Source organism: the organism of the source record quoted next, unplaced genomic scaffold (assembly GCF_019419815.1).
Source record: "Pyrus x bretschneideri cultivar Hongxiangsu unplaced genomic scaffold, Pyrus_bretschneideri_v1 Contig6, whole genome shotgun sequence".
Classification (NCBI taxonomy): domain Eukaryota; kingdom Viridiplantae; phylum Streptophyta; class Magnoliopsida; order Rosales; family Rosaceae; genus Pyrus; species Pyrus x bretschneideri.
Window position 1 is genome coordinate 4,092,898 of NW_025999798.1, and position 27,972 is coordinate 4,120,869.

The 27,972-nt window shown below is 38.2% G+C and overlaps 2 protein-coding genes and 3 long non-coding RNA genes across 6 annotated transcripts; 2 read left to right on the plus strand and 3 right to left on the minus strand.

Moving 5' to 3' along the window:
* Nucleotides 1-9,682: 9,682 nt before the first annotated feature.
* On the plus strand, nt 9,683-11,367 carry LOC125471301 (stemmadenine O-acetyltransferase-like). Its single transcript, XM_048571563.1, has one exon. The coding sequence runs from the start codon at nt 9,748-9,750 to the stop codon at nt 11,053-11,055; it is 1,308 nt and encodes a 435-aa protein (XP_048427520.1). The 5' UTR covers nt 9,683-9,747; the 3' UTR covers nt 11,056-11,367.
* A 2,818-nt stretch (nt 11,368-14,185) lies between these two features.
* LOC125471238 lies at nt 14,186-15,870 on the minus strand. Its single transcript, XR_007253542.1, has 2 exons — nt 15,147-15,870; nt 14,186-14,509 (listed from the first exon to the last, which is right to left on the minus strand). It is a non-coding gene; the product is annotated as an uncharacterized LOC125471238 (long non-coding RNA).
* An 866-nt stretch (nt 15,871-16,736) lies between these two features.
* Nucleotides 16,737-17,696, minus strand: LOC125471239. The gene is made up of 2 exons (XR_007253543.1): nt 17,664-17,696; nt 16,737-16,925 (listed from the first exon to the last, which is right to left on the minus strand). It is a non-coding gene; the product is annotated as an uncharacterized LOC125471239 (long non-coding RNA).
* Nucleotides 17,697-19,964: 2,268 nt separating this feature from the next.
* Nucleotides 19,965-24,038, minus strand: LOC103946543. Of its 2 annotated transcripts, none has more exons than XR_007253540.1 (10): nt 23,886-24,038; nt 23,537-23,672; nt 23,251-23,374; nt 23,037-23,109; nt 21,276-21,936; nt 21,100-21,156; nt 20,890-20,968; nt 20,727-20,783; nt 20,577-20,657; nt 19,965-20,382 (listed from the first exon to the last, which is right to left on the minus strand). It is a non-coding gene; the product is annotated as an uncharacterized LOC103946543 (long non-coding RNA). The 2 variants fall into 2 exon arrangements; XR_007253541.1 differs by lacking the exon at nt 23,886-24,038 and adding an exon at nt 23,752-23,840.
* Nucleotides 24,039-26,317: 2,279 nt separating this feature from the next.
* On the plus strand, nt 26,318-27,865 carry LOC103949879 (stemmadenine O-acetyltransferase). The gene has a single exon (XM_048571449.1). It carries the CDS (start codon nt 26,410-26,412, stop codon nt 27,772-27,774), a length of 1,365 nt encoding a protein of 454 aa, XP_048427406.1. The 5' UTR covers nt 26,318-26,409; the 3' UTR covers nt 27,775-27,865.
* Nucleotides 27,866-27,972: the final 107 nt, after the last annotated feature.

Genomic DNA, 27,972 nt, shown 5'->3' on the forward strand with positions numbered 1-27,972 from the left:
GGTCCAGCCTATTTCTACGGTCCGCCTGCTCTCGTGGCCTAGCCAATTTTCGTGGCACAGCCTGCTTGTGCGATCCAGTCTGCTCTCATGGCCCAACCTGCTCTTGTGGCCTTCCAAGCAGCCCAAATCAGTCCAAGATTAGTTCAACCATCCCTGCTTCAAATTTATGGGCCGACGATTGAACCGGGGGCATTTTCACCCCATTTCTCCGCGGATTTGACATTTCCCAACTCAAATCTCTCACCCAGAGTCCACTACACTTCTGCTACTTAAGGAGACATTTTCCATCCAAGCTCTTCCAATCCAAATGGAAAACAACGCTTGTCTCGACAAGTTATAGAGTTGACGAGGGCCTTTGTACAGTAAACGACCTTGGTGAATCAGCTATTGCGGTGCACCGAGATACAACGTGCCCCTGACGAGGTGTCCCGAAGTAGGACAAAGGCAAACGAAGAACCTCTCTAGCAGTGTCTTAGTAAGCAGCCCATCAACCAGCAACGATCCGAGTGTTCTAGCAGCTTACGTTCCCACTTGGGTCCTCAGGATATCGTATACTCTCGTCTTAGGGTGTGGAGGAGAGTGCACTCCCAATCAAGCTTACGGACGAGCATACGTTCACGGTTGAGGTCACACTCTGACTACCAACATGGACAACCTTCCAGGCGAAGTGTTCATTCACAACTAGGCTCGCAAGGAGCATTCTCCAACTCACATCGGAGTAGACAGAATAGCAGATAAAGAGAAGCAATCACTCAATCCGACTGAAGTTCAACTAGCAGCCTACAAACAGCCCGCTCGCTTGCCAGAAATGTATCATATACACCGCAACCACGGCATAGACGAGTCAAGCATTAGGGAAGAGTGGCCTAGGCCAATAGGTCATGACCATGGGCAACCGAAAGTTCCATTGCCCCAGCAAAGGCAAGCTCAAGAAAAAGTTGATAGGCTCCTGACCAAACGATTGCATAATTTTCGGTGCAACGAGGCTGCTGACGATCCATTTCAACGAGACATGACCAACATAAGCATGTCACCATTCACGAATGAGATCAAGCAGATAGGTCCCCCTCGCCGGTTCACTATGCTTCACTTTACTCCGTACAAGGGAAACGAAGATCCGGATCGACATCTTAAGCACTACCGCAGTACCATGATCTACAAGGCGAGGTGCAAGACTGGTTTCACACCCTACCACAGCAGTCAATTCGGAGTTTTAACGAACTTTCCTTAGTTTTCACTAAGGAGTATTTGTCTAACCGCTCAATCAAAAGGACATCCGACCAGCTCTTCAGCATTGTAAAAGACCCTTGGGACAATTCGTGACTATGTCAAGAAGTTCAGAGCGGAGAAGGCCAAGATTGTTGGTTGCAACGAAGACATAGCAATGGCAGCATTCAGAAATGGGCTTCCCACCAAACACCCTTTATTCGAAAAATTGATCATGGGAAAAGAACTGACCCTGGCAGCTTCGTATGCTTTGGCGGAGAAGCAGACATTACGGGACGAGGCCAAGCAGTCCAACAAAAACGAGTAAAAAAAGAAGCGTATGAAATGTTCCCCGACCAGAGAAGGCTCAACACCTGAAATATTCACCAAGTTCTCAATTCCAATCAGCCAAATTCTCCGTAAGCTCAAGAATGAACCCTGGTTCGAACTATCGCCACCCATGAAGAGCGATCTTACCAGGTTGAATCATACAAAATATTGAGCATTCCATCAAGGACAGGCCTTACTACCAAGGGCTACCCAAAGTGGAAGCAGTACCTTGAGAAGCTGATAAATGAGGGCCGGCATGATGAGTATCTTGACAGGTCAACGACACAGCCTACACAAGCAGGGGAAATCTCCATTACCCCCTAAACCCCACCAGGGCTTTTCCAAATAAGTTTGAACTCTCAAGCACCTCGACGAACAAGACCTTGCAAACCGAGGATTATATAGTTTGTTACGCACTTTCTACCTTCTAGCACAATTGATCCATTTCTGTATTCTTAATGAAGATTCAAGAAGTTATTCATCAGCCAGGCTCAATTCCTGTCTACAACGACTGCTCAAACTCCTATACGAGTATGCTCTCTAGTACGAGAGGGTAAAACAATTGATCTTCAGTGCGAGAAGGTAAACCAATTGCTCTTTAGTGCGAAAGGGTAAACCAATTGCTCTCTAGTGCGAGAGGGTAAACCAATTGTTTTCCAATGCGAAAGGGTAAACCAATTACTCTCCAGTGCAAAAGGGTAAACCAATTGCTCTCTAGTGCGAAAGGGTAAACTAATTCCCTGACACCCATCTAGGTAAGCTCTCCAGTGTAAGAAGACCACATAGCTCAAAAGATCGAATGCTTGAAGACCAACTAGGCAGCGAATGGTCATTGAGTAGCAACCACTTTGCACTTAACAGTTCACTCATCCAACTGCTCCATCTACAACAGCTGAGAAATCAAACTCAAGCAGTTTCCTCATTTTTGGCAAGCAGCCCAGACGAGGCAGCCCAAACCGTGGCCCATGCCATACCACCTCCTTGGCCCATACCAAGCCAACTTCTGGCCTTTACCAGCCGATGTGCTGCACTACCCTAACAGCTACTCTGCAGCAGCACCACCCAAAAAAGAAGATAAGGAGAATTAAGTTTTCTTACATCAATGCGGCACGGAGAAGACAAAGAAATCAAAGGAAGACGGTACTTAAGGTAGACTTAAATAGGCTTTGGAGGTGATTTATTTCCCTGTCCTAGAAGAATCTAATTCCAAGTCCACCTGAGAATCTGCATCAAAGCTGGAGATCTCTACACATGATGCCCTTTCCTGTGAGCAGCCCAACAGGCGTAGGGGCATTTGTGGAGCCAAAAATAATCACAAGGCGACACATGGATTTTTGGGTGAAAAGGACAAAATTACTCTTGAGGCACACCTGGATTCCTACACGCAAGCAGTGGGCAATCATCCCTCAACCAAGTCAAAAGTGCCCAAAATATCTAATAATTCAAAACCTATTTCATCCATCCTCATCAAATCCTCTCCACAAGGTAACTCTCAAATCATTCCTCTTTTATTATATTAATTAGCTAATCAATTAGGAAATTATTCTATTAATTATCTAATTAATTGATTTATTATTCAATTATTCCTAATTAGCTACAAATCATGAATCTCACCCAAAATACCAACCAAGTGGCCGGTCCTCCTCCTCCTAAAAGGGCCAGCCACACCCCTATAAATGCTACCTCATTCTCTCCAAAACACAATTACAATTCTCTTGCTAAATTCTCAAAATTCTTCAAACATTTTTGTAATGACCCGAAAATTTATACTTGGAAGCAAAAACTAAGATAGGCCTAAAATTTATTTCGGAAGATGATCACCAAATTCCTTTTCTTAGAAAATTTCCAAGAAAAGATTAAATCTCAGTTATTTTATTATGGTTGCGTCTAACCTTCTCGTTAGACTGCCTATGTACCCTACAAAGGGATCAAGTCATTCGTAGTTCACAATTTCAATTTAAAACTCATTTCCGAAAATCATTCAAGTGACTAACAATCACTAACTAGGTTCAAAAAGTGAGTCATACCAAATGCATATCAAATATGGTTTTAGTATATCGAAATACGCATAAAATGGTAGTGTCGGCTCACTGGCCAAGCACTGCCGCACGTGTTACTGTGCGTGACGGTTGGCCGTCTCGACTCTCCAAGAAATTTCAATTATTTCAAAAAATTACCAAATTTTGCAAGAATGTACAACTCAAGGAGAGGAACATCTTTCATACATGGGCCTAGGTCTAATTCAGCCTGAAAATACCTAAATTTGGCCACGAACCGCCGGAACCCTAGAAATTGGGTGACCTCGATCCACCACCTCCGGTGCTCCGCCGCCCCAACCAAGCTTGAGCTTTGTTCAAGGCCTCAAGGAGAGTCTAATGGCAGTGGTAATTGGTGGGAATAGCTTCAGGATTTTAGGATTTCTAGCACGAACTCGTCGCACCCACCGACGGTTCTCCACCCATTTACAATAATTTTCTTCTAAATCTAAGGTGGAAAAGGAAGAGGGAAGGGCTAGATGATGTTGGGAATGGTAGCTTGGTCCAATTCATGGAAAATCGGATGGAAAACCATCGGAAATTATGGAGGAAACGGGTCAAAGGGTGACCGAGTTCTTCCCCCTCCTTCTCTCATTTCCCTCCTTTTTTTCCCCTGATTGGTTCCTGCCTCCCTTCTTATAATCTGATTGGTCCCATAACCCCTTTAATTGATTGGGCCGAATCCAAGCCCTTGATTGATTCTCGCTCCCACCTAGTGGGAGTTTAATTAAATTAAAACTTCAGTTTAGTAAAATAACTTCAAATGTCCGTAACTATACAATTATAATCCGGACTCACAAACGGTTTTCGCCTATGCGCTCGTGGAATCGTCCTATATCCAAATATGTCAAGAAATACGATAAAATATGCGAGGATAAAATACGTCCTCGTAAAATTACCTTAACCAAATTAGGGCATTTCACTTTCAAAAAAAAAAATCCACATAATCATATATTTAAAATTTTTCAGGGTATTACATTCGACCCCATTAAAATAAATCTCATCATCGAGATTTCTACTATCGATTTACAAAATGGAATTAGGATTACTCCCACCACTCCTTTGATAGTGAATAAAATTATAACCTTAGTCTACGATTTTATTCAAGCTCAAGAAATAAATACTTCCATGAAATAATCATCTACACTCAGGTTTCCTACCACGCTCATTGGTAGAACAAATATCATAAATTTTAGCCATACACATTGGCAAAAATAATACCAAACATTAAGCCATAATCCTCGGGGCCTAAATAAATACTAAGATTATCAACCACATCTACCGTTGGTTAGATAAATACTAGCATCATAATCACGATCATTGGTAAACTACTTATCATCATTGCCATATTCATCATTGGCAAAACAATTATCATAAATTCCCAACCTTAACCATCATCGGCCAAATAAATATCAAAACTTCAAGTCATAATCATCAGTGGCTAAATAAATATCATAATTTCAAGCCAAACTTTTAGAATTGGCAAATCAAATATTAGAAATTCCACACAAAATCATTGAAATTTCCAATCACAATTATTGGTAAAACCACTTACCATCATTGGCTATACGCAGCCGTTACCACGATTCTTCCTCAAAATTTCTAGCCACAATCACTGACGATATCAAACATTAGAAAATTTTGCCATATCTATCCTCAGAAAAACAAGTATCATGAATTATAGCCAAACCATCATTGGCCAAATAATTATCAAATTTTCAAGCCAAACCATTTAGATTGGCAAATCAAATATAAGAAATTCCAGCCAAATCATGGGAATTTCAAACCACAAACACTGGTAAAATCACTTACCATTACTGGCTATACACAACCATCACCACGATTCACTCCGAGAACTCGTGTGCCAACATAATCCAATCTGATGATCGATCCTGCGACCGATTACCCTCACTTCAATCTAACCACAACAGCATGAAGTAAGGTAACAATAGTGTCCATTTAATCCTACACCTCATAACCAAGTACCCTCCCCACAGGATATGGTACAAGTCTGACCGTGTAGGCCTCCAGAGGTTTAAGGGATCAAAACTCAAGGCAGTGCATGGTACCCCTCACATCTAGTAACTCTTAATCTAGGAATGTCTATTTCCAACAGCCATACCACATAGACTATCCCATAGGAGTAGCCCAACTGTATAAAACCCTCTAAAGGTTTAGGGGATCGAAACCCAAGGAAAGCTCACAGTCCTTTTTACTCTCAGGTCATCAAAATCATCCAGGGAACCTGCATTTACAATCCACAGGAACCTATACTCACCACAACACACGTGAGTAATCCACAATACATATATGTATCTCACATATTCATAGAAATCATGAAATATGCAATCACAATGCAAATCATAATTCCCACCAACTGAACTCCATAATCACAATGGAGTCGCACCATATATACAACACATGAATGCCAACTCATTCACCAAAATTGTGAAATAATGCATTCACCATGCATATCACATGAAAGCCACTTCATTCACACAAATTTTGAGATAATGCATTCACAATACACATGCAATTCACATAAGTGCCTTATGATGCATAAAACTGATGAAATATTGCAATATCACTGCAATCATATTTCACATCATCAAACATGAGAATATATATATTCCCCCTCTTACCAGTGCGAGATTCATAACACATATATATCTCACATTAATGATCATAGAAATTATGAATAATGCAATATCAATGCAAATCATAATTCACATAGCATATTGTTCACAAAATTTATGAAATAATGCATTCACATTGCATATCATATTTCACATCAATAAGAATTCAAGAATATAACAAATTAGGAAGTAGGATCGTTCGCTTTGATACCACTTGTAATGACCCAAAAATTTATATTTGGAAGCAAAAACTAAGATAGGCCCAAAATTTATTTCGGAAGAGGATCACCAAATTCCTTTTCTTAGACAATTTCCAAGAAAAGATTAAATCTCAGTTATTTTATTATGGCTGCATCTAACCTTCTCGTTAGACTGCCTACATACCTTACAAAGAGATCAAGCCATTCGTAGTTCACAATTTCAATTTCTAACTCATTTTCGAAAATCATTCAAGTGACTAACAATCACTAACTAGGTTCAAACAAGTGAGTCATACCAAATGCATATCAAATATGGTTTCAATATATCAAAATATGCATAAAATGGTGGTGTTGGCTCACTGGCCACGCGCCGCCGCACATGCGCCCATGCGTGGCGGTCGGCCGCCCCTAGTCGCTTGAAAATTTCAACTATTTCAAAAAATTATCAAATTTTGCAGGAATGTACAAATCAAGGAGAGGAACATTTTTCATACCAGGGCCGAGGTCTAATTCAGCCTCAAAATACCTGAATTTGGCCACAAACCGCCAGAACCCTAGAAATTGGGTGACCTCGATTCGCCACCTCCAGTGCTCTGCCGCCCCAATCAAGGCTTGGGATTTGTTCTAAGCCTTATGGGGAGTCTAATGGCAGTGGTAATTGGTGGGAATAGCTTCAGGATTTTGGGATTTCTCACATGAACCCATCGTACCCACCGACGGTTCTTCACCCATTTACAACAATTTTCTTCCAAATCTGGGGTGGAAAAGGAAGAGGGAAGGGCTAGATGATGTTTGGGAATGGTAGCTTGGTCCAATTCGTGGAAACTCCGATGGAAAACCATCGGAAATTATGGAGGAAACGGGTCAAAGGCGCAGGTCGAAGGGTGACCCGGTTCTTCCCCCTCCTTCTTCTTTCCTTTCCCTCCTTTTTTTTATCCCTAATTGGTTCCTGCCTCCCTTCTCATAATCTGATTGGTCCCATAACCCCTTTAATTGATTGGGCCGAATCCAAGCCCTTGATTGGTTCTCACTCCCACCTAGTATTAAATTAAAACTATAGGTAGTAAAACAACTTCAAATATCTATAACTATACCGCTATAATCCGAATTTACAAACGGCTTTAGCTTATACACTCGTGGAATCATCCTCCATCCAGATATGTCAAGAAATACGATAAAATATGTGAGGATAAAATACGTCCTCGTAAAATTACCTTAACCAAATAAGGGCATTTCACTTTCAAAAAAAATTCCACATAATCATATATCTTAAAATTTTCAAGGTATTACAACTTTCTCTCAAAATTCTAACTTTGGCATCGGAGGTTCTTCAGTTAAAGCCCCCCTCCAAAAATCATCATGAGCGTATGAGGCTTTTGGCCTTGACTTAAGGTGTTATTTGTTTTGTAAGTGCAATTTTGTCCAAAATCAAGAAGGAAGAAATTTGCATCCACACAAATAAATAATAAATGCGAATAAATAATTTAACAAAGTATGAACAAAACAAAATAATATTAAACAGTCAAGCTGAAAATCGAGGTTTGCGTACCGAAATGTCCTTAAAATAGAATTTCATCTCTACTCTGTGCTTGTAGTTCTACGGTCGTCTACTTCACCAGGATTCAACCATGTAAGTCAAGATTCCAGCACCGGAAAACTAGACCTCTGGTGAATATCTTTGTGGTTCTCTCAGTAAGAAGATTTAGGATTGTGGAAGAATAATTTGTTTTTTCTGTGTTATAAATCCGACTGGTCTTCTTCGAACCTGAATCTGAATCCCAAAACTTCGAGGACGGAGGTTCCAGAACTGGTCCAGAACTGGAAATTTGCCGGTATCGACAAGGGTAAGGCCTGATCAACGCGTTCAAGTCAGGTTTAGGAGGTTGGGACCAGAACCAGTTGGAGGTGGAGAAATTCTCGACAAGTATGGATTCAAATTGTTTTACGCTTTCAATACCAAATTGAGTCGCGGGGTTCCGATCTGGTTTAATTCTAGAAATAGCAAGTCTATGCTGCCATCTAGAGATGGAGCCATGGTTGACATCTATGGAAAGCGAAAACTACACGGTATACTTTACCATTATAAAGTGTAAAACGTGGAAGTAGCTAGCAGATGAGTAGAGATGGGAGAAAAGGAAAAATCGGACCGATGTTTCTTGAAAGGAGAAAGAGAGAAAGGAACAACATGGATAAAGGAGATAGAAGTGTGTAAAAATTATTACTATAAAGGATATTTTTGTAACTTAAACTCTTGAAAAAAAAAAACTAATGATGTCATCTTCTATAGGTATTAGTTAAAACAATTTTTGTATAAAATGAAGTTACAAATGATTTAGATAATTGAATCCTTAAATTGAGGAAGGGATGAGATTCCATAAAAATAGCAATTGATTAATTAATATTGTTGTTTTAAAATGAATATGAAAAACACTTAAATTAATAAAGACTTTGAGGTGGTTCAGATAGAATCGGACTCCAAATGTCTAGTAGATATGTTTAACAGAAACCCAACTTGATGTTGTGATTGAAGGCATCCACTTTGATGTTCAGTGTTTGAAACAGCAATTGAAGTGAGTGGAATTTGTCTTCACTCCTCGTGTTTGCAACAAGGCGACGCATCCAGTAGCTTCTTTTGTTGCTCGAGAAGAGAGGTTTCATAATTGGGATGGTATTGAGCCAAAATGACCATTTAATACTTTAGCTTCATATGTAAACATTTCTATTCGAATATAATAAAATTTCTTTCTTTTGAAGAAAAAAATAAAAATAAAAACAAATGTGAAAGCACTTTAAGTTGAAAAATAACAATTGAAAATGAGGCATTAGAATCCTCTCATAATCTCTTGCCCTTACTTGTTAGCATGTGGAATTCTGCCGCACCTTAACTTCACACGAAACACATAGGCATTTCTGCAAGAAATAACAGGTTGGACTAAATATATATGTATTATATTGTTTGCTTAAACTGAGACGCTTCAACATATCAGAAAATCCTATCCTTATTATCTCATTGGAAAACTTAAACCTAATCCTCAGTTCAAGAAAAGAAAAGGCTTAAGTATTTTTAACGATAATTAAGAAAATGTCATGTTCCGCGATTTTCGGGCTGTGATTCGTGCAATTCATTAATCTTCAAGTTAAACAAAACAATGGATGTTGTCATGGAGATAATCAGATCCATGAGCCAATTACGTGTTTTGCTTTCTTAACTATACTCTCTTTTCTACCTGTCCACTTTGGCATGCGGTTGCTTTTAGCTCTATATAAGTCTCGTTGAAGAGCACCATAGAAGCACAACTCCAGCTCCTTATACCATTATTGTTTTGTTATCAAGATATCATGAAGGTTGAAGTTGTAGTAATCTCCAAGGAGATTATCAGACCATCTTCTCCAACTCCTGATCACCTTCGCACATACCAGCTTTCCTTTCTCGACCAGATATCTCCTCCGGTCTATAATCCTTTGGTCATATTCTATTCCTCATCAGAGCCCGAAACAAAATTCGATATTGTTGAAATATCCAATCAACTTAAGAAATCCCTATCCAATGTCTTGACTCAATTCTACCCGCTAGCCGGACGTGCCCAAGGCAACTTGTTCATAGACTGCAATGACCAGGGAATACCCTACTTGGAAACTAGAGTTAAGTGCCAACTTTCTGATGTTATTCAAAACCCAATTCCTGTCGAACTCAACAAATTCATTCCATTCCAAGTAGATGAAGTTGCTGATATTTCTTTCGGTGTCCAACTCAACATCTTTGAGTGTGGTGGCATTGCTCTCGGTATGTGCATTTCCCATAAGATTGCGGACGCATTATCGTTTTTCAATTTCATCAAAACTTGGGCAGCCACTGCTAGACAACAAGGTGATCATATAGTGTGCCCACAATTTGTATCAGCCAAACTCTTCCCACCAAAGAACATATCTGGGTTTAATCCAAGAGTTGGCATCACAAGGGAGAACATTGTAACCAGAATGTTTGTCTTTGAGGCTTCAAAGATAGAGGCTCTCAAAACAAAATATGGTGCTGGTGATCACAGCAAGAGCTTAGAAAATCACCAAAAGCCGCCTTCTCGTGTGGAGGCTTTATCTGCTTTCATATGGGACCGCTTCATGGCTGCCACTCAGGTGAAGTCAGACATTGCACCAAAAAGGTTCTACGCCATTGTCCATGCAGTAAACCTTCGTACGAGGATTGATCCGCCATTGCCGGAACACTCATTTGGAAATCTATACAGAATTGCAATGACAATCCCGTCTTTGGATACCGGGGAGGAATGCTATGGCCTAGTGACGCAGGTGAGAGACCAAGTGAAGAAAATCGACAAAAACTACGTTGAAAAATTGCAGAAGGGCAGTGAGCATTTGGATTTCATCAAACAGCGCTCTGATAATGTCTTCAAAGGAGAGATGGTAACGATGAGCTTCACCAGCCTGTGTAGGTTTCCACTGTATGAAGCTGATTTTGGATGGGGAAACCCTACTTGGGTTGGCTCGCCAGCCCTAACTTTCAATAATTTGGTTGTTTTCATCGACGCTAAGTCTGGTGGTGGGATTGAAGCTTACATTAACATGAAGGAAGAAGACTTGGATAAAATTGAAGGCGATGGTGAGTTCCTTGCCTTTGTTTCTCCAAATGTGTAGTGAAGAATGCGTTGAGTACTTCGGTGGAAATAAATAAGAAGAAGAAAAATGAAATGTGTTGGAACGATCATAAAGTATTCTGTAGGCTGCAAATGAGTCTATTCGTGATTTGCCCAAAAGAAAAAGAATACATAGACTCATTTGAAGTAAAATTAATTGTGTCTGTGAGATTTCTTGTATCTAAATTCATCAAAATTTGAGTAAGGATGAGTGTTGTTCAAACTGTGTTTTGTAAGTGTTTTGTTATGCTTATGAATTTGTACTTTCTATTGAACTCAGTCAATTTAATGAATAATTAGACGTTCTAGGCAACTAGGTTTTTTGGCTTTTTTACTTCATTCGATTTGGTTTAGTTTTTCAATATTTTTGCCCATTTCTAATAAGTATAATCAAAACCAACAAGGTATCGTTATTTTTCTTCCCAAATTAGAATAATTCCCAATTAAATCCTTGTATCACAATTAGTATACGAATAGAACCAGTCGAAATATAAGAATGAAGAACAAGTTCGAAAGTCATGGTTTTGCTTATTATTCATAGAGATATAAAGTATGAACAAGCTCGAAAGTCATGGTTTTTCTTACTAATCATAGAAATATAAAGATATTGATGTCATTCTCATCCAGAACATAGCGTATTGGTTCTTAACATAGTAAACATTGAGTTTCTTTTCCGCACGCCACTCTCAATTACTATATTACATACAAAATTTTCCTAACAAGTTGGATTATTCTATTTGAAGGAGAAAAACAATTAAAGGGTCTCACCTTATCGTTCTATATTGATGTGATATGGATCCCCCGCATATTTTTTTATGCAAGGCTATACAAATAGGACCAAGTTAGAGGTCTGTATTGATGGGGCCTTCTCAACAAAGTCACGAACTAAATAGTTCAAGAACGTACTAAATACTAAATAAAACACTCATATATTCATCTATAATATTTTTCATATAACATATTACAATATCTTTAAATGCGTTTTTATGTTTTAAAGGCGTTGCATAACAACTTTATTGCCAATACCATCAAATATCTCTCTATATAAAAATAACCGTTCTATCATTTATCTATTGATTTCATTCAATCTCTTAATCGACCTTTAAAAATTTCATAGTCGAAAATGTTCTTTCAGCGACGACAGCATCACATAAAAGAGTTAAGACTTAAGAGTAATGTCACAAGAAACTGGAAGAGTAATTTTTTCATACAAAGAGAATTTATCAGATAGAAAGACCGGACCACGTGTCACCTACATACACAAACACAGTAAATCCTCCCCCTCTCCGGTCACCTACATACACAAACACAGTAAATCCTCCCCCTCCCCTTCCCCATCTACACCTCCTTGGTCCTCACCCATCAATTTTGCTTGAGTATTGAGTTAGGTCCGATACTCATCATCCACATCAACTCATTTTTATTGTCCTGCTAAATTTCTTTCCTGCTCCAAAACGTTTCTTATTTCTTCGTTCTCTTTTTCTCTCTATCTCGTGTTTTTTTTCCTCCTTCCTGCTCCCCAGCATAGATGATCAAAGATGTCCAACCTCTAATTTATGTTGTAGGTTTGATTTGTAGAAATTAGCCAATCTTGTCTGCTTTCTCCCTTTTTTTGTTCATGCTTCTCTATTTTTTTCTGTTCTAAAAATCTTTCTTTCTTCTTCATGTTTTTCTCCCCCAGTATCATCTTTTTGTTTATACTTTTCTATGGATTTTGTTGGTGTTTATATATCATATTTCTTTTATTAATCTACCTCTATATATTTTTTTATTCTACGCATATCATGGATAAATTGTATTATCTACCAATATATATCATGTTATTGATAATCTATTTCAAATTATTTGTGTTTATCTACATGTATCATAGGTTGTCTTTTTCAGTCTACCTATAGTGCAACACATTTTTTTGTTGATATTCTAATTCAAATTAATTGTGTTTATCTATCTATCCCACAGGTGTCACTGAGTCTCACTATAAGAGTCTCTTGAACATTTCTTTACCATGGATTTTTTTGTCATAGTCTACCTAAATCAGAAGTTTTTGTTCATACTTTTCAGATTGTTTGGTAAAATTGCAGAGTTAAACTGGGTTCATTAAAGAACTGAAAGACATTGGAGGATCAAGCTTTATGGATTTTGGAATCTTGTCTTCGTCTAGATGACTCTCTAATCTCAAAAAATAAGGACTCGTTTGAAAATACTTTTAAAAAAAATTGAAGTATTTTTACATTACAGTGATTTTAGAATCAATACTTATTAGAAATGCAAGTTATATTAAAATTTAAAAAAATAATAAAAAAAATAAAAACCTTGAATAATTAGTGCTTGGTAACCAACTATACTTTAATTAATCGCATAAAGAAATAAATGTCGGCAAAAAGATTCCAACCGTTCAATTCATACTTTAAGTCGACAAAAAAAAAATTCTTACTTTAAGAATTGGTTTAAATGTTAAAATAGTCCCGGTGTTATAGCCTATATAGCCAATTTAGTTTTTGTGTTTTTGATTTGACTAATTAAGTCCTTATGTTTGTCTTTATTAGCCAATTAATGACATTTCATTCAATCTTTTTTAGAGATTCATAAGAAATAATAATTACTCTTTCTTTTTACAGAAAAATGTAAATCAATGAAAAATAACACATATAAAAAATAAAACTTCCAATCTGAAAAATAATTAAGGCTGTGACATAAAAACACGAGAAGAAAATAATGAGTGCTACTAGACTCATTTTATTGTCATATTTACATTATAATCCCACGTACCCTAAAAAATAAGAAAAATACCCTACCCTCTTCCTACCCACTATTATCACCAAAGTACCCTTCCAATTACCACCCGGACACCACTCACCAGCACAGCCTCCCCCTTCCCATAGCCATTACTGACCGCTGAGAAGCACAAAATTCAATATTCGTATTGCTTTTGTAGACTGTTATCCCATCTATTTTTCAATTATTTAAATATATTTAATAAAAGAAAATTTATTAAATAGAAGGAAGCAAACCGCTACCACCCTTCTGCACTTTTACTACCATCCTGACCAACCCCATAGCAGACCACGAAGGGATGCAATAATAGAAATGAAGAGTCAGTCGCTCAACGAATCATAGAATCAAAGCCGAAATAATAAGAAACGAAATTGGTAGAGAAAGAAACTCTGATGACATCCTTATACAGCTTGATGCATTCAGCGCGTTTGAGATGTGTATTACGATGAGCTCGACTAATACAATAAGATCAACTCACGATTCAATCATAAATTCAATAATTTAGGATCCAATAAACATATATTAAACATTAAACGGAACAAAATGCAGACGAGATGTTTGGGAATTAAGATTACTAGTTGAGCATGGGTGGAAGCGAACAATCTGATTTTGTTTTCCCTTAGTCCTTACTAGAAAATACGCCCGCGCGTTGCTACGGGACTTGAATGCACAAATCTTAACTGCATGAATAAAACACACTTAACCTGAATAAATTAAACATAATCATGAATGAATAGAAGGATAGATGAGTGAAAAGAGTCGGTAAGATAAGCATCTTGATTTTTGTATACATTCAACATAACTGATATGAAAAGACATTGTACAATTAACAGGACGAAGCTGAACGTTCTTGATTACAAAAATGTGATTGCAAAAAATTCTCTATTTCCACAAGAAACAGAAGCAACATGCAGTTCACACATATATTGCCTCTGAATTTAAGATGGCAAAATATGTCCTGCAGGCCAGCCGCCTGTTTCAGCAGTTAACAAAAAACGTTAAAAGTGTTCTGTTTTTGTTTCAGCAGCTAAGTTTTCAAGCACTAATGTTCAAAGAAAAAAAAAATGCAGGATGCCTATTTCCGTAAGAAACAAAAGCAAGATGCAGTCCAGACATATTTTGCCCTTGCAGTTAAGGTAGCAAAATATATGGCCTGTAGACCTAGCACATGTTTCAGCAGTTAACAAAAAACAAAATAACTGTTCAATTGTTGTTTCAGCAGTTTTCAAGCACACACTGACTCCAAGAAAACAGAATGTTGGAAGATATAAAAACAGGGCTAATTTCAAGCATAAACCATCTCTGAAAAATTAATACCTCAAGTTTGTTTTCCCAATCTACACCATAAATATTACTTAAAATTGAACCAGCCTTGACAACAAACTGAAGAAGCTCCTTGAAAAAATCTACGGTGCTATAAAACACCCCAATAAGAAGAATAAAATAAGATGCCAAGAATTCATGAGCAGCTAATTAGAAGCTAAAGACGGTCTAGTGCCTAAGAACCAACTAAGTGAAACTTTGCTTGCTATATATGGATATGCATGCTATAAGAAAGATTTATTACCCCATGTAGTAGGCTGTTCTCTGTAATCTTAAGCTAACCCAAGTAGACTAATTATAATGATGCAAAATATATATAAATCTGACTCTTTTTTTTTAACTGGGATTCGAAAGAATCAATACCTTGGGATATAACGGTCTTCAGCAATTACTACAAGATCATCCTTCTAGCTATGCAACAAATCCAAATTGAGCACCATCGCATAATCCTGGGCTTACATTGTGGAAAACAGAAGCACCGCCAGCGTTTCAAACAATCAACGTTACTTGCCAACATCATTAGAGAGTGAACAATTAGGACCATTTTTTCTGTCGAGCCATTCTAGTTGGCCAAACTCTATGTAATTGCTTCTAATAACAGAATATTCTGATTGAAATGGAAAGCATAGTTCCTCTAAAAAGAGGCTAGAATCATTCATACTTGCCAAACCAACAGTAATCTGGTTCAAGATGTGAGAGACCATTTATTTCTGTGTAACTGACACGCCCCGACCCCGATATTCCCCGAATACCAGGATAGGCACGTGCTGGCCGACACCCGAGGGTGACGAAAGCCATTTATTAAGTACAAATGCTGAAAATAAAGGATAAATAAGGTTTATAAATATAAAAGAATAATGAACATGCAAATAAGGACCGTGTTCAGAGCACACCACTAATCTAGAACACTAAAAGAAAATAATATAAAATTGAATGAAACGAAGGAGTGGGTCCTACACCGAGAGGACTCGAAGATGCCGATGCGAATGTGCCTGGACGTCGGGATTGTATGCCTCGATTCTAAGTCCTGAAGGGGGCGCAAAACAAACATGAGTGGACCAAGTTGATATATATATAATAAAACATTTATCAACATACTAACCCCCAAGTTTTATGAAAACACTTATATATAATGATAAACATAGGTTTTCCGAAACCTAGCATGTCGTGCAATATCTCAAATCATAATTTGCATAAATAATAAACACTAGTGAATGTCTGATATAACTCTTCAGGCCCCATGCCGGCTCCCCATCTCTGAGCACACAGTCAGAGGAAAATACACTTCAGGCCCCGTGCCGGCTCCCCGTCTCTGAGCAGACAGTCAGAGGAAAACACACTCCAGGCCCTATGCCAACACCAAACCGTCGCCCGGGACGGACCGGATCTATTCCTACGTCCCGTAGCGGAAAGGACCACTAGGTAAGTACAAAACCAGTGAACATACATATATTGAAAATCAACTTCATAGTATAAAGTCATCCATCATCTATACTATAAAGAGGTGTTCTAAACATGTTCTAAATATCATATCGTCATCCATCAGATATTCTACAAGAACATGGGTTATAGGAAAAATAGTAATAATTCAAACTAGCCTCAGTAAGCATATTATCTCAAAACGTTTCATAAAACATAATCGTAAAGTCATGTTTTTCTGTGTATGCAATTCTACCATTAAAACATGCATTTTTAGAAGGGGTCCACTCACAGTACTTCGCCGTCGAAAGCCACGTCATCTAGCGAAGAAGGAAACGCCATCGATAATTGCCCCTAAGCACATAAATGGTATATTTAGTCAAACTCTACTCAAACGATTGAATTTGGGAAAACAGACATCGGAAACGGGTTCAGGACGTCGAAATTAGCCTAGGAGGGGTCCCGCACAAAAACCCAAAAAGTCAACCCGAGGTCAAAGTCAACGTTGACCGTTGACCGGTCAAAGTCAACTCTGACCGTTGACCGGGTCACGGTCAACGGGTCAGGGTCCGGGTCACGGGTCAACGGGTCAGGCTTTAGGGTTTGGGTATTGGATCCGGGTTTGGGCCTAAGGGTTTGGGTTAGGGTAATTGGGTTTAGGTTTTAGGTGGGTTGGATTTTGGGTTAGAAACCATACGGCCCAAAGGCCTAATTAAAAAGGGTAATGGGTTTGGGCTGCCCAGGGTCTTGGGCTAACAGGCCCTAAGGCCTAAATAAAAAGGGAAATGGGTTTGGGCTGCAACCAAGGCCCTAAGGCCTTTTGGGTTTTTAAAAGAAATAAACTAAAAATAAAAAAAGGAAAAGGTTTAGGGTTTTGGGCCAGAGACCAAACGGGCCTAAGGCCCGTGGGGGAAGGAAACGGCCTGAAGGCCTGGGTGTTTTCTTGGGCTGGGTTTCACGCCGGAGAAGAAGGCCGGAATTCGGCCGGAATTCAGAAAAACTTTGAACGTCCATAACTTTGTTAATACTCGACAAAATCAAGTGATTCAAAAATGAAAATCGTAGCTCTCAAAGAGACGAAGAGAATGGTACCTCACACGACGTCTAACTCGCCGTGGTTTGGCTGGAAAACACCTCGAAAGTCACTGAGGTCGCCGGAAACTGGGTAAGATTCAAATGAGTATAACTTATTCAATACTCAATGAAATTAGGTGAAACAAAAAGGAAAGTTGTAGTACTCAACGAGACGAAGAGATTGATACCTCGCACGCCGGCCAACTCGCCGTGGTTTGGCCGGAAATCGCCTCGAAAGGGACGGTGCTCGCCGGAAAATTGGGAAAGAGTCTCCGAGGTGGTTTCTTCATGGTTTGATGTCCAAAACACAACCACGGGGTTTGAAAAGAGTTATAGGTGTGGGCATAGGTGTGTGTGTGTGTGTTTCACGGGGAAGAAGAGAGAAATGGGGGAGTTTCTAAGGAAGGGAGAAGGTGCAGACAAAACAAAACAAAAGAAGGGAAAAGAAGAAAAAAGAAAAAGAAAGAAGAGAGGAGGGACACGGCAGGGGGGACAAAACAGGGGGTGGGCCTCTTGGGCTCACCAAATAAGGTTCAAAAACAATTTTAAAAAGGAAGGTATTCTCAAACTTAGTAAAAATATAAAAATACCCATTTTCTTCCGTAAATTCCGGGACGGGTTGTTACAGTAACCATCAGAAGTCTCACTCATCTGCCTCCCAATCCCCTCCAATCCTCCAACAGACGTATAAATGAAACAATGAAAATATATGGGAACTCAAAAGGGTTAGACAAAATAGTACTTTCTCTCTTAAAAATGCGGTTATCAACCCTTTTTACACATTTTTGTTATAGTGTAACCTAATTGTTCATTCAATTACAATATCTGAAAACACCTCAAGTCAAGCCACCTGATTTTGGCAGTTAGGTGAGAAGGGGATGCTAATATATATTTCGAAAACAACATCATGCTTTTCAGCCATTTTCATGGTTCTTACCAAAATTTAAAATCTACAGACAGTGAGGGATTAAGACAGTCAGGAAATAAACAAATATTAGATATAATTCCACATTCTAAAATAGATATCAGTAAGTCAAAAGTAAAAACATGAAAAAAGTAAGAAATTTGATATTGTAGTTAAAGACCCATATAAGTAATCTACAACTAAAAAGCTAGATGTTAAACCTAAAATCATGTAATTATGTATGAAGCAGAGAATAATGCAGAAAGATTGTTTTTTATAGTGCTGCCAATGACAATTAATTTCTCATGAAAACAAAGAAAAGAGAAACAGAGGTATAAAAGTATGTTGTTTTTTTATAGTTACAAATATTATGAATTCTGAGAAAAAAACACAAATAATACTTCAATCACAGACCTAAGCATCTAAAATGCGGTGACCAAAATACCATTCAAGATAGGGCCCAGCATCATGGATGAACTAACCTATCTGTGTCCCTGAGCTCACTGCATGTCATATACACCCGACCAACTGGGCATAGGAGCATAATGAGGAAAACTTCCCATATCCTCATTCCTCACTTAGAAGAAAATAATGCATGCATAATAGCCACATGGACCTCGCGCATATAAATTGTTGTGGCAATAATTTGCAATAGAAAACGTAGTTATAAATAAGATATACAAAATACCAACATTGCAATGGTCTTTTTTTCTTTTTTCTTTTTTTTCATCCGATTGTACTGAAGCATGCATCTTAGTGGAGAACAACTAAGTACTACGTGAGGTCTCTATAATGAAATGGGAGATTGAATACACTTGAGGAACTGAAAATTCAAATATGCACACTCCATAGTGTATCTTCACAACCAAAAGAAACGTTTATATATACGACACATGTTTGACATTGTTTTTCCCCGCTCCCATCGTCTTGAGAAAATTTGACTACATTGAGAAAAAGCAAAAGAGTACTTTTTACTACCTAATTTACTAAGATCCACCAAATCTAAAAACTACAAAACTTTGATTAAAGAATCAGATAGAATAGCATGAGAAAGTTATTAGGACACCATATCCGAATTTTTTGCAGATAAAAACACCTGTATTTCACCTGATTTTCGAATGAAATACAGATGCTTGTATGTCACCTGTACATAGCTGCCTGACATTTATTGTCTTCTTTGGGTTCAAGTTCGTTATATTGTCTGATACGTGAAAGAATCAGAAATCGTATACAGTTTGATAAAGAAACACATAATGTGATTACGTGACAACCATGCACTCGTCTGTCAGAGATAAAACAAAGATACCAAAAACAGAGAGGCAATGTTAAGATAAACAGAGAGGCAATGTCACATTGTTTTGCATGATCTTGAAATTGGGGATAAGGTATTCAAAGTGCTAACAATGACATGCAAATGGTATTGAAATGCTAAAAAGGGCATTTTGAATAATTATATGATGCGGCAACAAAAACACAATTGACTTTCAAACTACAAAAATAAATGATAAAAAACACACACTTGCACCCAATGCATTGCTTCTTTTTTTTCTGTGCAGTATAAGAATAAATAACATTCCCCCGAAACTAAATTCATCCCCCAATTTCTTGCAACAAATTTCAGTTATGATGAACGCAACTAAATCTTAAATAAATAGAGCTGTTCAATTATATTAAACTACATATAGGGAGGGATATAGGGAGGGGGAAAGATAGAAAAGAGAGACCTCGAGCTACCTGGATCCTCAATATTGACCGGAACATAATTCCGATTGGGTTTCAAAAGTGAAGTGTACATCAAATGCTATATCAGTGTTGTCAGATGCTGAAAAGTAACTGCAATCCAGGGAACAATTTCATTTATAAGTATAATAAAAATAGAAAGAATCAGGGAAAATCTGTGATGGTGGAAAACATCAAAGCCAAACCAAAACTCTAAACCTGTATTAGAGGTTTATTAAATCCAATGTTGAAAACCATTTAATAGTATTGTTTGAAACCTAAAAAAGGATTGAATAGTGATCACTGACCTCTTTGAATCGAATGATATTCGGATTCATCAGTGATTTATGGTTTATGATTTCCCTTTGAACATGTTCATCCATCTGGATCTGCGTCACCAAAAATAAATAAATATTTAAAAAAAATATATAAAATGAAAATAGTTTATGATCACTAACCTCTTTGGATCGAATGATATTCGGATGCTTGATTTCCCTTTGAACATGTTCATCTATCTGCATCACCAAAAAATTAATAAATATTTTTAAAAATGCAAAATTTAAAGGATAAGAATTGCGAAGATTCTTAGGTCTTAGTTCAGAATGAAATAGCTCGTCTCACCTCCATATATTACCAAATCTTAGTCTATATAGAAAATATGCCCGCATGTTGCGGCGGGAATCAACTGTTTTAGACGTAACTGCATGAATAAAACACATTTAACTTGAATAAATTCAAAACAATCATGAATGAACAAAGGGACACATGAGTGAATGAGGTCAATAAATATTTAAAAAAACTACAAAATGAAAATAGTTTATGATCACTAACCTCTTTGGATCGAATGATATTCGGATGCTTGATTTCCCTTTGAACATGTTCATCTATCTGCATCACCAAAAAATTAATAAATATTTTAAAAAATGCAAAATTTAAAGGATAAGAATTGCGAAGATTCTTAGGTCTTAGTTCGGAATGAAATAGCTCGTCTCACCCCCATATATTACCAAATCTTAGTCTATATAGAAAATACGCCAGCGTGTTGCGGCGGGAATCAACTGTTTTAAACGTAACTGCATGAATAAAACGCATTTAACCTGAATAAATTCAAAACAATCATGAATGAACAAAGGGACACATGAGTGCATGAGGTCTATAAGATAAGCAGCTTGGCTTTTATATACATTCAACTGACATCTTTTATCGTCATAGTCTCCAATATATATGTAAGGTATGTAAGCTGAACACAGAAAAAGAGGAAATGACACAAATGATGTTTTGAGGGGAATGCCAGAACTGAACCATGAGGGGAAACTTACATAGAAAATGACCAGATTTGCTGCAATAGAAATTAAATTAATTTATGGTAAAAAGTTGAAGATCGAAGGGTGAGTGAGGGATCTGAGATGTTTGAGAGCTTGTGCGAAAAAGTTGAAGAGTGAGTGAGGGATCTGAGATGTTTGAGAGCTTGTGCAAAAAAGTTGAAGAGCTTCGAACTGAGTGAGAGACGGAGAGAGTGGAGTGAGAATGGCAGAGAGAATCAAAACCAAACAAAACAGTAGAAAATCAAGTATAAAGATGGTACTTATCTTGTGATGAGGACATGCAGACGCATGATGGACGAAGGAGAGCACATCTAGGGTCCAACTCCTTGTCTTCCTCCCTGTCCTGTAATTCCAGCATATAAACAGCAAAACACAAAACCATAAACCCCCAAATTTATTCATTTCTTAATTGAAATCCAGAACAAACAAATGCAAAATTTAAGTAATGCAGAGAAAACGTAGATCCCACCCCAAATTTATCCTCTAAGGTTTTTTATAAATCAACCAACCATGAATCAAAGAAGAAGCAGAGGATTGAGTAAGGGGGGGAGAGAGTTCCACTGTGAGACAGTGTTTGAGCGCAGTGGTGCTGTCGGAAAAGGTCCAAAGGGACAAACCCAAATCCCTAGCAACAATCCCTACCCCTCTTCCTCAAATCCCGACGGCCCCCATGCTTTTCTCTAACTGTCCCCCCTCTCCCACTCATGAAATCGAGGATCTGCAGCAATGGCGATGAGATCCCCACTCCTCCCTCTCCATCTCTCTCTCTCTCTCTCTCAATCTTTATGTCTGTCTCCCTCTCTCCCTCTCCCTCTCCCTCTCCCTCTCCCTCTCTCTCCATCTCCCTCTCCTTCTCCCTCTATCTCTCCCTTTCTGTCTCCCTCTATCTCTATCTCTATCTCTATGTCTATCGGTATGACCCCCCATCCCTGAAACCCTCACCAATCGATGAGCATTAACAAACACACATGCACAAATCTCAAAGGAAATTGGTAAGAAATAATCCTAATTGAGAAAAAAAATCAGAAAACCAGAGGACATAACTGGAGTCTATTTCTACAGAATCCATGACAAACAAATATCCAAAATTAACAGATTACATTAACAACATTCCAACAAAAGTAAGAAGACCAGAAAAACTATCTATTCTAAAGTAAATTAGTTCCATCATGCATAAATCAAGGGAGTCACGGAAGGCCAGTATCTAAGGTAATTCAACATATTAAAGCATCCAAACACAGACTCAGAATTACACAACGAATGAAAATTCACATTCCAACATGTTATGCAATCACCAATTTCAGATCAACCAAAACCAAATAAATTTATCAGTATGCATCAAACCCACCAAACCCAAAATCAAAAGAAGGTGATCAAATGTTTGATTTTGCTAAATATTACAAAAGAAAATAAATAAGAATATGGACAAATCAGCATGCATACCTTGTAGCGGTGCAGGGAACAGTAGCGTGAGCTGCATCGAGGGCATGTGTACTGGGAAAATTGTTACTGGCAGCTGCAATTAACAAAAACAAAACAAAACAAAAATTGAAAAAAATCAAAATCGGGAATTTTTCCAGAAAAAAAATAAAACAAATTATCAAGCTTTGTTGATGAAAGAGAGGTGGTGTTCTTGAGAAGTCAGAGCCTTTGGAACCTTTGGAACAGTTCGGGAGCTTCTCTGAGAAGTCGGAGCCTTTGGAAAAGTTCGGGATCTTTTCTGAGAGGCTGAAGCTTCAGCTGTCCGGGAAGCATGCTTGCAACGGGCGTGTCAGAACCTCCTACATTAAATCAGTAGAAGGAAAAACATTGCCAAGAAATGAAAATCAAACAAAATGGGCAACTCAGATGTTAAAAAAGAACACAATTATCTAATATTCCCAAACTCCTTCAAACACATACATTTTCTAGACTAAAGGGAACTGATACTTAGAAATCTGTACCATGTAATTGGGGATGTACATGGGCTCTATTTTGTACAACGTCGTGTTGCGCAGAAGCAATACTGGAATCCTAGTGTTTACAGTGGCGACACTTGCCTTGCCTCCTCCTTGTGCATTGTTAATATGCTTCTTAAAACTGAATATTTGAAATAAAAATCATCAAACCCTAAAATTTCCAACAATCTCAAAAATTCCAAAACAAACGTATTAAAAACCTCAATTTGAAATCCTAATCCAAAGCAATATAATTGCATAGATTGTTAAAAATGACGGAAAACTGATCAGGAACAAACCCTACACAAAGACACATATGCAAATAAGTAGATTTGACATATATATATATACACACCTGCGGTTGGAGGAGATAGAAGGGCCAAGCCCACCGGTGCGGGTGCCCATAGGGTGAGCGGATGCTGTGAAAAATATGAAACCTTGTGAAAAGAGCGCATGTGGGAAAGACCAATATCAGTATCGAACACATAGAAACCACAGCGGTAATAACATTCAAAAAAGTCTTTATTCTATACGACACAATGAAAGCAATAGCGGTGAGGCATAAAAAGTAAAAATAAAAAATTGGGGATTGTAAATTGTAATCTAATCACCTAATAAAATAAAATAGAAATTAAGCACAACAATATCAAAATTAAAGGGAAGGAATAACATGAAACCTTGTGCATAGAACGCTCGTGAGAATGAATCACACAATAATCAAGGGTGGACAAATCACAAAAGTGACAATTAAAGGGCACCTAACAGACACCCCCATCTCTCTCTGCAGTCGCAGAAATCCCTCAGGTTTCAGGAAGCAAATGGAAAATGAAATGCTTTTCCATCCCCTACCCATACCATACCCATACCTCCCTTTCTCCATGTTACAGCGATAGTCTTAGAGCTCTTACAACATCACAGATGCATGACCAAGAGTGTATCCGACAACCTTTTCTCTGGTCCTTTTCATCAGTTGGTCCTAAAGCAACCCTCTAGAGATTCTATTCTTTTAAATTCATCTTCTTTTTGGGTATCAACACACATTTATCACTTTATATGTCGAACACAAAACACCTAAAATTTTTATGACAAATTAGAAGCAACTAATCAGAATCTGGGTACTGAGAATTAAATTACTCTTTTTTCTTATAGTCCCAATGGAAATTACTCATTGATTCACAATATAATAAACTAAAATGCAAGAAAAGAAAAATCAATAACATATATCAAAATAATATAAAAAGATCCCAACAAACCAAGCAAACAATTAGCATTTAAACAAAAATATTTGCAAAGTTGGAGGGAAAGAAGCATACCAGAAGATGAAGAGGAAGAAGAAGAACATGTTACAGAAACCTTTCCCATTTTTCAGAAACCTAACTCTGGGTCGAGCTGAGCTTCTCCGCCGCCATTCTTAGCGGCTCTGATTTACATGTTGTCAGTATCAGCAGCCGAGCAGACCCGTCCATCTTTATCTTCGATCTTAGCCGATTTCGACATTCTCTCTCGAATTTTGCTCTCCCATTCCCTGAAACAAATTCTGATCATAATTCATTCCTTAAGTAGAACTAATAGATTTAAACGAAGAAAAATTAAATTAAAAAAAAAGCTGGGTTTTTTTACCTCTAAACGATCTAATAGATTCCCAGCAATAAAAGGCTTCAATCACTACCTTTGCATGTTCGATTGATCAGTAAAATATACAGAATAAGAGTTACATCACATAGCAATAAATTAGAGAGAATTTGACGACAAAAGGAGATTTAAAATGGGAAAACCTCACAAACGTCTCAAACCCTAGAATTCTTGCTAAACAAAATCACAATTTCAAATCTGAAGCTGCATGATATGAATAGAGTTTGTAAACCTAATCCTAAAGCATAAAAGATTTGAAAACAACTCCTCACCTTTTCAATCAGCTGAGGCTGTCATGGGCTTCAAATCTCAGTCCTTCTGTGCAACCATGGCCTTTGTCCTCAATCTCAGGCCTTCCTGTCTCTGTGTGCTCTCTCTCTCATGTGTCCTTCTCTCTGGTAGCCGGCCTCAGGAGTGCAGGTAGTGAAAGTGATGCAACCACTCAATCTCTTCTCTCTCTCCTTGAATCGTACACCCCTATGACTCTGTCTAACTGCAAGCCGTATGCCTTCCCCTCACCAAATCCCTATCTCTCTCACTCTTCCTTCCTCCCTCCCCCTCTCTCTCACCTCCTCCTCTCTGCAAGCCGCATGCCTTCCTTTCACCAAATCCCCATCTCTCTCCCTCCCGCTCTCTCTCCTGACGGCATGGTGTCACCGAGTTCCTCTGCAACTCACAGAAAGAAAGGAAATGAAAGTCTCCCTAACCCACCCAATTCGTTCGAAACCCTACAGACTCAAACGACCATCGCACCCCTGCCTTACCACGTTCATCAACATGCGGCATCAAGATCAGCGGCAGAGACAGTGGCAGCTTCGTAAATAAAATGAAATTCTCTCCAAATCGCTGTTCATTTCTACAGTGCGATTTCGCCTCCTTCTTACTAAAGTAATATGACATTTTACCTGAGGGTAAATGGTAATTAAATTTTTTAATAAACAGTGCGGGTAGAAATAAGAAGGGATGAGAATAGTAACACTCCTGATAAAATAGGAGGTCGGATGGTTGGAGGAGAATTTTTTTTGTTTTTTTTTTTTTTTTTAATTTTTATTTCATTTTAAATATTTTAAATCAAATAAATTATAATAATTTGTAATTTTTTTACAGAAATTAAATGAAAATGTTGTTCTTAATTAACTAAAGGAGATAAATTAAATTATTGAAACCACATAAATTAAATTAAGCCCCAAGAATTTAGCCATACCACAGAGAGAGGGAGGGAGAGAGAGAGAGGGAGGGGCGTGAGAATGAAGATTGAAGTTGAAGTGATCTCCAAGTCCGTAGAGATGATCAAACCATCTTCTCCAACCCCAAATCATCTTCACCATCACCAGCTCTCCTTTCTCGATCAATTAGCTCCCCCTGCATATATCCCCTTTCTCTTCTTCTACGAATCCACCGGCACCAAAACCATCACTCAGATATCAAACATCCTCAAGACGTCTCTCTCCAAAATATTATCCCAATACTACCCTTTTGCCGGCCGAGTGAAACACAATCTCTTTGTTCACTGCAGCGACCAAGGCGTGCCGTTCTTCGAATCCAAAGTCAAATCCCAACCCCTCTCTCATGTGATCGCCAGCCCTTTCGTCTCCGAACTCAACAAGTTGTTGCCCTACAGGCTAGGCGAAGTAACTGAAGTACCCCTTGGTGTTCAACTCAATGTGTTTGACTGTGGAGGATTTGCTATTGGCTTGTGTGTTTCTCATAGGATTGCAGATGGGTTAACATCTTTTACATTTGTGAACAGATGGGCAGCTCAAGCTAATTGTGATGCACAAGGGAAGAGTAATATTATTGTGGGTCCGGATTTTTCTGCAGCATCAATCTTCCCACCAAAAAATATGGATGGGTATTTAGGGGTTTCGTATGTCAACAAGAAAGCAATCGTAACAAAGAGGTTTGTGTTCGATGGCTCAAAGATTGAGGCTTTAAGATCGAGATATGAAGAGAGCATGAAGTTTTCCAAAACCCAAAAACGCCCTTCAAAAGTTGAGGCCTTATCAGCTTTTTTATGGAACATCTTTCTGGCAGTAAGGAGAAAAACAGATTGTGTCGGTATTCCAAATCAATCACGCGCTCAAACATTATACACGGTTGTTTATATTATGGATCTGCGGTCGAGGTTTGACCCACCTTTGCCTCAGCATGCTTTTGGGAATTATTACAGGGCTGCCACTGCAACTCCAACTTTGGTCAATGGGGAGGAGAGCCATCGATTGGTGAGGCAGGTGATACAGGAAATTGAGAACATTGACAATAATTATATGAGGAGATTTCAAGAGGGATATCGAGAGCATTTGGATTTCATGAGGAAAAGAATGGAGAGGTTTGCAAAAGGTGAGCTGGTGACATTGACTTTTTCGAGTGTGTGCAGGTTTCCTATTTACGATGCTGATTTTGGTTGGGGGAAGCCTGCATGGGTGAGCATGGCTGCCATGAATATTAATAATCAGATAGTTTTCATGGACACCAAAAATGGCGATGGTATCGAGTCGTATTTTAGCTTGACAGAGGAAGACATGGCCAAGTTTGAACTTCACAAAGAGTTCATCGCATTGCTTAAATCTCCAGTTGGTAATGTAAAGGAAAATTCACTTTCACGTCTTTAATTTGAACGAGTAATTAGCTTCTCTGCAGTTGATTATTGGTCATGTGTTAATTTCCTGATTAGATGTTTATGGTACTGATATTACTGAATCATGTCATGGTGTGATCAGATATACTCTGCAGCTTGATCATGTGTTTCCTGATCAATTATAGGAGATTTAAGCAAATAGTTTTATTCTTTTGAGGGTTGTTATTGACGC